General features: G+C 46.7%; 1 protein-coding gene and 1 long non-coding RNA gene across 2 annotated transcripts; both read right to left on the bottom strand.

Moving 5' to 3' along the window:
• Positions 1-331: 331 nt before the first annotated feature.
• Positions 332-1,405, bottom strand: LOC115182267 (uncharacterized). Its single transcript, XR_003873695.1, has 2 exons — positions 1,264-1,405; positions 332-930 (listed from the first exon to the last, which is right to left on the bottom strand). It is a non-coding gene; the product is annotated as an uncharacterized LOC115182267 (long non-coding RNA).
• A 169-nt stretch (positions 1,406-1,574) lies between these two features.
• Positions 1,575-7,200, bottom strand: LOC115182280 (parathyroid hormone-related protein-like; the record flags this gene model as incomplete). Its single annotated transcript, XM_029743896.1, has 2 exons — positions 7,190-7,200; positions 1,575-1,962 (listed from the first exon to the last, which is right to left on the bottom strand). Coding segments are annotated over exons 1-2 (399 nt in total), but the record flags the coding sequence as incomplete, so codon positions are not given.
• Positions 7,201-7,531: the final 331 nt, after the last annotated feature.

The raw sequence follows: 7,531 nt of genomic DNA, 5'->3' as shown, positions 1-7,531 counted from the left end.
AGGTTATGTACAGAACCAGAGTGAACCAAGATGGTTCCCAGTGGACCAACTGATGGAGACAGACGGTGGGGGGGGGGGGGGGGGGGGTTGAAGCATAATGTACAGAGGTCAGGGGTTGAGGAGAGCTGCATGGGTCGTCCTGGGTCGTCCTGGGTCGTCCTGGGTCGTCCTGGGTCGTCGGGTCGTCCTGGGTCGTCCTGGGTCGTGTTCATTAGGTATCAAACTGAAGAAAACCATCTGGAACGAGGACGGACTTGCTGGACTTCAGTCCAATAAGAAATGCAAAAAAAACCAATTTTTTTTTTGTTTTTTTGTAAAACATTTTGAAACATTTTTTTTTCCATAGTGTGCCTATTGAACACGCCGACTTCGTCGACAGCCAATTAGATTAGACGTCTGTGGGCCAGTCAGAGCAGAGCGGACAGACGAGTCGTGTGATCGCTATGGGAACCGTGCGGAGGAGGAGTCTAGTGAACACGGAGGAACGACCAGCAATGTTTTCTTCATTTCAATCAACCACAAAAAAATCAATTAACAAAATTACTTATATATATATATATATTTATATTTATATATCTAAAAGTGCATTATGGTACAAAAATATAGAAGGTCAGCAGCACCTCAATACATTTACAAAATAAATACACCGTTCAAACAAAATAAATTACAGCAAAATATGACAATAATAATTGACATAGTCGTAAACAAAACAAAACAGGACAGGATTTCACAATTATTAAATTATGTTGCTCCGCAGAGCGAGCGTCTGTAACATTTATTTTAATTGTCTTCGTCATTATCACTAGTCTGGTTGCGTTTACAATATTTACAGAAAATAAATATTTCCTTATTTTACTTTCCAAAACAGTCACTATCGCAGAAACCCTGCAACAGGAATGTCTGGGTGTCCATCTGAATGTCCTTGGGTTGCTGAAACACACAACAACAACAACAAAAAAGACAGAAAAGGACATTAGTTCGCTGTTAAGGTAAGACATTCACTGATATTCACTCAGCAATCTATGACCCAGACAACAACCAACAACAACAACAACGACAACGACAACAACAACAACAACCAACAACAACAACAACAACGACAACAACAACGACAACAACAACATCAACAACAACAACAACAACGACAACAACAACAACGACAACAACAACGACAACGACAACAACGACGACAACAACGACAACAACGACAACGACAACACCAACAACAACAACAACAACGACACCATCGAGGTGTTTGTTTACCTTAGTCAGAGTGTGACAGTGTTCTAGTGCAGCGCCCCCCTCAGGCCGAAGAAGGGCCCTCGCCACTCCAGGCGGTACCCATTCCCAGGCTCCTCCTCTTCCTGCTCCCAGCCCAGTGAGCGCGCCCTCCTCTTCCTCTTCTCTCCTCCCTCCTTCCTCTCCCCCTCCCTCCGCTCCCCCTCCCTCCTCTCCCCCTCCCTCCTCTCCCCCTCCCTCCTCTCCCCCTCTCTCCTCTCCCCCTCCCTCCTCTCCCCCTCCCTCCTCTCCCCCTCCCTCCTCTCCCCCTCCCTCCTCTCCCCCTCTCTCCTCTTCCCAGTCCTCCCTCTTTTTTTCTTCTCTTCCTTGGCCTTCCGCGTTCCTTCTTTCTCTTTGTACGTTTGGGACTTGTTGGTCTCCTGCGGCAGGTTGGTCCTTTCCTCTTCCGCGTGGAAGTTGATGGGAAGGTTCTTGGTGCCCCCTGGAGGTTTGGGGTGAGGGTGCTGGGTACCCCCCGTTGTACCCAATCCCAGGCTGACCCCGGCCACCGGTAGTCCTAGCCCCGCTCCGGCTCCGCTGCTGACCACCGGGCGGACGGGCAGTTCCCTGATCTCGGCCGTATGGACCACGTCCAGCAGCTCTTGGAGCCACATGCGACGCTTGAAATCCTGCAGCGTCCGGCCCTTATCGTGCATCAGCTGGGCGTGGGTCACCGAGCGCTTCCTAGGAGAGGGGAGAGAGAGAGAGAGGGAGAGGGAAAGGAGAGGAGAGGAGAGAGGGGGGAGAGGGGGAGAGAGAGAGATGGGAGAGGGAAAGGAGAGGAGAGGAGAGAGATGGGAGAGGGGGAGAGAGAGATGGGAGAGGGAAAGGAGAGGAGAGGAGAGACGGGGGAGAGGAGGAGAGAGAGGAGAGGAGAGGAGAGGAGAGAGAGAGGAGAGGAGAGGAGAGGAGAGGAGAGAGGGGGGAGAGGGGGAGAGAGAGAGATGGGAGAGGGAGAGAGAGGGAGAGGAGAGAGATGGGAGAGAGAGCGAGAGAGAGGGGGAGAGAGAGAGAGGGGGGAGAGAGAGAGGGAGAGGAGAGGGGGAGAGAGAGAGGAGAGGGGGAGAGAGAGAGCGAGAGAGAGAGAGGAGAGAGAGAGAGAGAGAGAGAAGGAGAGGGAGAGAGAGAGAGAAGGAGAGGGAGAGAGAGAGAGAGAGAACAGGAGGACAACGACGGTTAGAACTGGGACGTTGAGCTTGGATCACAGAACATTGAGAAAACACAGACATTAGACTTTAGTTTTTTTTCCAGTTTTTTGTTTCCCCACCGTGTGCTCTCAGATTTCCAATAAACGTCTCTGACATGAGAACAACACTTTAAACAGGCAGCAGATAAACTGTTCCCTGCAAACAGCACGTTAGTAGCCTGGAATTACAATTAAAAACTTTTAGCGAAATGTGTAATCGCTGTAAGTGATTCCAACCAGCCAGAGAAAAGAAATCGCAACGTTTTGCATTGTCTTTTATTTAGTCCGCGGTGTTCAGATCTGCTCTCTATAAACATCCTGAATGTATTAAAGACCGTTCTCCCACCACAACTAGAAATATCTTCTGTAATTTGACATGATGGTTGTCGTTGTCTTCATCTCTAAAAACAAAACTTAAAAAAAAAAAATCTTTAAAAGTCCTCTCACTACCTCGAACAACTGACCGGGAGCGAAAGCCTCTGAGCTCTACTCGGGTGTAGAGTTGGATAAGCAACATGGAGGGGGGCAACTATACAAAAATGTCTTGAAAACAATTACACATTTCAACACTCTGATCTTTCCAACATGCCAAAATAAAGTATAACTCGCTGCTATTTCAACAAACAACAAAAAACGTTCAAGCTTTGAGTCAAATCAGAGAATCCACGGCTCAAATCTGGAGTACGGAGAGGTCTAAATGGACATGTCTCCACTAGGGGGGTCAGTCTAATGGACATGTCTCCACTAGGGGGTCAGTCTAATGGACATGTCTCCACTAGGGGGGTCAGTCTAATGGACATGTCTCCACTAGGGGGGTCAGTCTAATGGACATGTCTCCACTAGGGGGTCAGTCTAAATAGACATGTCTCCACTAGGGGGGTCAGTCTAATGGACATGTCTCCACTAGGGGGGTCAGTCTAATGGACATGTCTCCACTAGAGGGGTCAGTCTAATGGACATGTCTCCACTAGGGGGGTCAGTCTAAATGGACATGTCTCCACTAGGGGGTCAGTCTAATGGACATGTCTCCACTAGGGGGTCAGTCTTAACGAACATGTCTCCACTAGGGGGTCAGTCTAAATGGACATGTCTCCACTAGGGGGTCAGTCTAAATGGACATGTCTCCGATAGGGGGTCAGTCTAAATGGACATGTCTCCGCTAGGGGGTCAGTCTAATGGACATGTCTCTACTAGGGGGTCAGTCTAAATAGACATGTCTTCACTAGGGGGTCAGTCTATATGAACATGTCTCCACTAGGGGGGTCAGTCTAATGGACATGTCTCCACTAGGGGGTCAGTCTAAATGGATATGTCTCCACTAGGGGGTCAGTCTAATGGACATGTCTCCACTAGGGGGTCAGTCTAAATGGATATGTCTCCACTAGGGGGTCAGTCTAATGGACATGTCTCCACTAGGGGGTCAGTCTAATGGACATGTCTCCACTAGGGGGTCAGTCTAAATAGACATGTCTTCACTAGGGGGTCAGTCTATATGAACATGTCTCCACTAGGGGGTTCAGTCTAATGGACATGTCTCCACTAGGGGGTCAGTCTAAATGGACATGTCTCCAATAGGGGGTCAGTCTAATGGACATGTCTCCACTAGGGGGTCAGTCTAATGGACATGTCTCCACTAGGGGGTCAGTCTACTGGACATGTCTCCACTAGGGGGTCAGTCTATTGGACATGTCTCCACTAGGGGGTCAGTCTAATGGACATGTCTCCACTAGGGGGGTCAGTCTAATGGACATGTCTCCACTAGGGGGGTCAGTCTAATGGACATGTCTCCACTAGGGGGGTCAGTCTAATGGACATGTCTCCACTAGGGGGGTCAGTCTAATGGACATGTCTCCACTAGGGGGTCAGTCTAAATGGACATGTCTCCACTAGGGGGGTCAGTCTAATGGACATGTCTCCACTAGGGGGTCAGTCTAAATGGACATGTCTCCACTAGGGGGGTCAGTCTAACAGTAGTTATACTGACCACAACCCCTATCCTGGAAACACAACAGTAGTTATACTGACCACAACCCCTATCCCTGGAAACACAACAGTAGTTATACTGACCACAACCCCTATCCCTGGAGACACAACAGTAGTTATATTGACCACAACCCCTATCCCTGGAAACACAACAGTAGTGTGTCTGTTGGCAAAAGTACTGTACATAATTCTACCAACTAATATATATTTCTTTACTACACATCTCTCTCAAAGGTTATTCATATGTATTTATAAAAGACTACATAACAACACAGCCTTGATCAAGACTACAGAACAACACAGCCTTGGTCAAGACTACAGAACAACACAGCCTTGAACCAAGACTACAGAACAACACAGCCTTGACCATGACTACAGAACAACACAGCCTTGAACCAAGACTACAGAACAACACAGCCTTGAACCAAGACTACAGAACAACACAGCCTTGATCAAGACTACAGAACAACACAGCCTTGAACCAAGACTACAGAACAACACAGCCTTGACCAAGACTACAGAACAACACAGCCTTGGTCAAGACTACAGAACAACACAGCCTTGAACCAAGACTACAGATCAACACAGCCTTGAACCAAGACTACAGAACAACACAGCCTTGACCAAGACTACAGAACAACACAGCCTTGATCAAGACTACAGAACAACACAGCCTTGGTCAAGACTACAGAACAACACAGCCTTGGTCAAGACTACAGAACAACACAGCCTTGAACCAAGACTACAGAACAACATAGCCTTGAACCAAGACTACAGAACAACACAGCCTTGAACCAAGACTACAGAACAACACAGTCTTGGTCAAGACTACAGAACAACACAGCCTTGAACCAAGACTGCAGAACAACACAGCCTTGAACCAAGACTACAGAACAACACAGCCTTGGTCAAGACTACAGAACAACACAGCCTTGAACCAAGACTACAGAACAACACAGCCTTGAACCAAGACTACAGAACAACACAGCCTTGAACCAAGACTACAGAACAACACAGCCTTGAACCAAGACTACAGAACCACACAGCCTTGAACCAAGACTACAGAACAACACAGCCTTGAGCCAAGACTACAGAACAACACAGCCTTGAACCAAGACTACAGAACAACACAGCCTTAAACCAAGACTACAGAACAACACAGCCTTGATCAACACTACAGAACAACACAGCCTTGGACCAAGACTACAGAACAACACAGCCTTGACCAAGACTACAGAACAACACAGCCTTGAACCAAGACTACAGAAAAACACAGCCTAGATCAAGACTACAGAACAACACAGCCTTGGTCAAGACTACAGAACAACACAGCCTTGGTCAAGACTACAGAACAACACAGCCTTGAACCAAGACTACAGAACAACACAGCCTTGAACCAAGACTACAGAACAACACAGCCTTGAGCCAAGACTACAGAACAACACAGCCTTGATCAAGACTACAGAACAACACAGCCTTGAACCAAGACTACAGAACAACACAGCCTTGAACCAAGACTACAGAACAACACAGCCTTGAACCAAGACTACAGAACAACACAGCCTTGAACCAAGACTACAGAACAACACAGCCTTGAACCAAGACTACAGAACAACACAGCCTTGAACCAAGACTACAGAACAACACAGCATTGGTCAAGACTACAGAACAACACAGCCTTGAACCAAGACTACAGAACAACACAGCCTTGATCAAGACTAGGTAAGGTCTCTTAGTTTGTTTATGTGCTGTAGTCTGCCTGTCTGGATCAAGACTGTTTATTTTTGTTCCAGACCTTGTAGCAGGTAAGAGCTATGTATTTGTTTGCTTGCTGGTTGACAACACAACAGTTATTGTTCAATATCAGTCAACTATTATCTGTTTACCCATGATGCCGTTCTCCTTGGCCTTCAGTATGAGATGATTCATAGCAGAGAGAGAGAGAGAGAGGAGAGAGTGTTTCCACTTGATACGTCAGGTCAGCCTGCTAGCTGCCAAACACTAAGACATGACTCTTCCTTTCTTTAGGAAAATCCCCTTTCCCCCCCCCCCCCCCCCCAATCGGAGAGAGCAGCATCCACTAACTAATCCCTACTGTCACAGAGGCGTCATGCTGTGTTCAAGAGCATCGGGAAACGGTGGCACTCCAAAGAAAAGGACAACAATACGTAATTTTGTCCGCCATTTCCCTGAAGTTCTTGAACTTGGGATTTCATTTGAAGTCATTGTCGTATATGGCAGAGAACCCAGTTATTAAAATAAATTCCCCCGGAAGTTTGCGGTGGGTATGCTAGTTCTGAACGTCACATGCTAATGTAAAAAGCTGTTTTTTGATGTAAATATGAACTTGATTGAACAAAACATGCATGTATTGTATAACATAATGTCCTAGGAGTGTCATCTGATGAAGATCCTCCAAGGTTAGTGCTGCATTTAGCTGTGGTTTGGGTTTATGTGACATTATATGCTAGCTTGAAAAATGGGTGTCTGATTATTTCTGGCTGGGTACTCTGCTGACATAATCTAATGTTTTGCTTTTGCTGTAAAGCCTTTTGAAATCGGACAATGTGGTTAGATTAACGAGAGTCTTGTCTTTAAAATGGTGTAAAATAGTCATATGTTTGAGAAATTGAAGTTATAGCATTTGTGAGGTATTTGTATTTCGCGCCACGCGATTCCACTGGCTGTTGACAAGCGTCCCAGGTTCCCAGGGAGATTAAAAAGAGATAGCGCACCGGTTACCCAGCATGCATCATACCGTGTGTGGATTGGTGTGGGTGTAACAGAGAGAAATACATACTGACTGTCACCTGTAGTTAAAATCAGTGTGTTTGACTGGTTCTTAGCAGTGAAGTACATCGGGACTCACTGGAAAAAAACCACTAGAGTATCTATGGTTTACCAACACAGCTGGAGGATCTATGGTTTACCAACACAGCTGGAGTATCTATGGTTTACCAACACAGCTGGAGAATCTATGGTTTACCAACACAGCTGGAGTATCTATGGTTTACCAACACAGCTGGAGGATCTATGGTTTACCAACACAGCTGGAGTATCTATGGTTTACCAACACAGCTGGAG

The sequence above is a fragment of the Salmo trutta genome, unplaced genomic scaffold, assembly GCF_901001165.1.
Source record: "Salmo trutta unplaced genomic scaffold, fSalTru1.1, whole genome shotgun sequence".
Classification (NCBI taxonomy): Eukaryota; Metazoa; Chordata; class Actinopteri; order Salmoniformes; family Salmonidae; genus Salmo; species Salmo trutta.
Note: the sequence above shows the minus strand (reverse complement) of the source record. Positions and strands in the feature narration are given on the sequence as shown.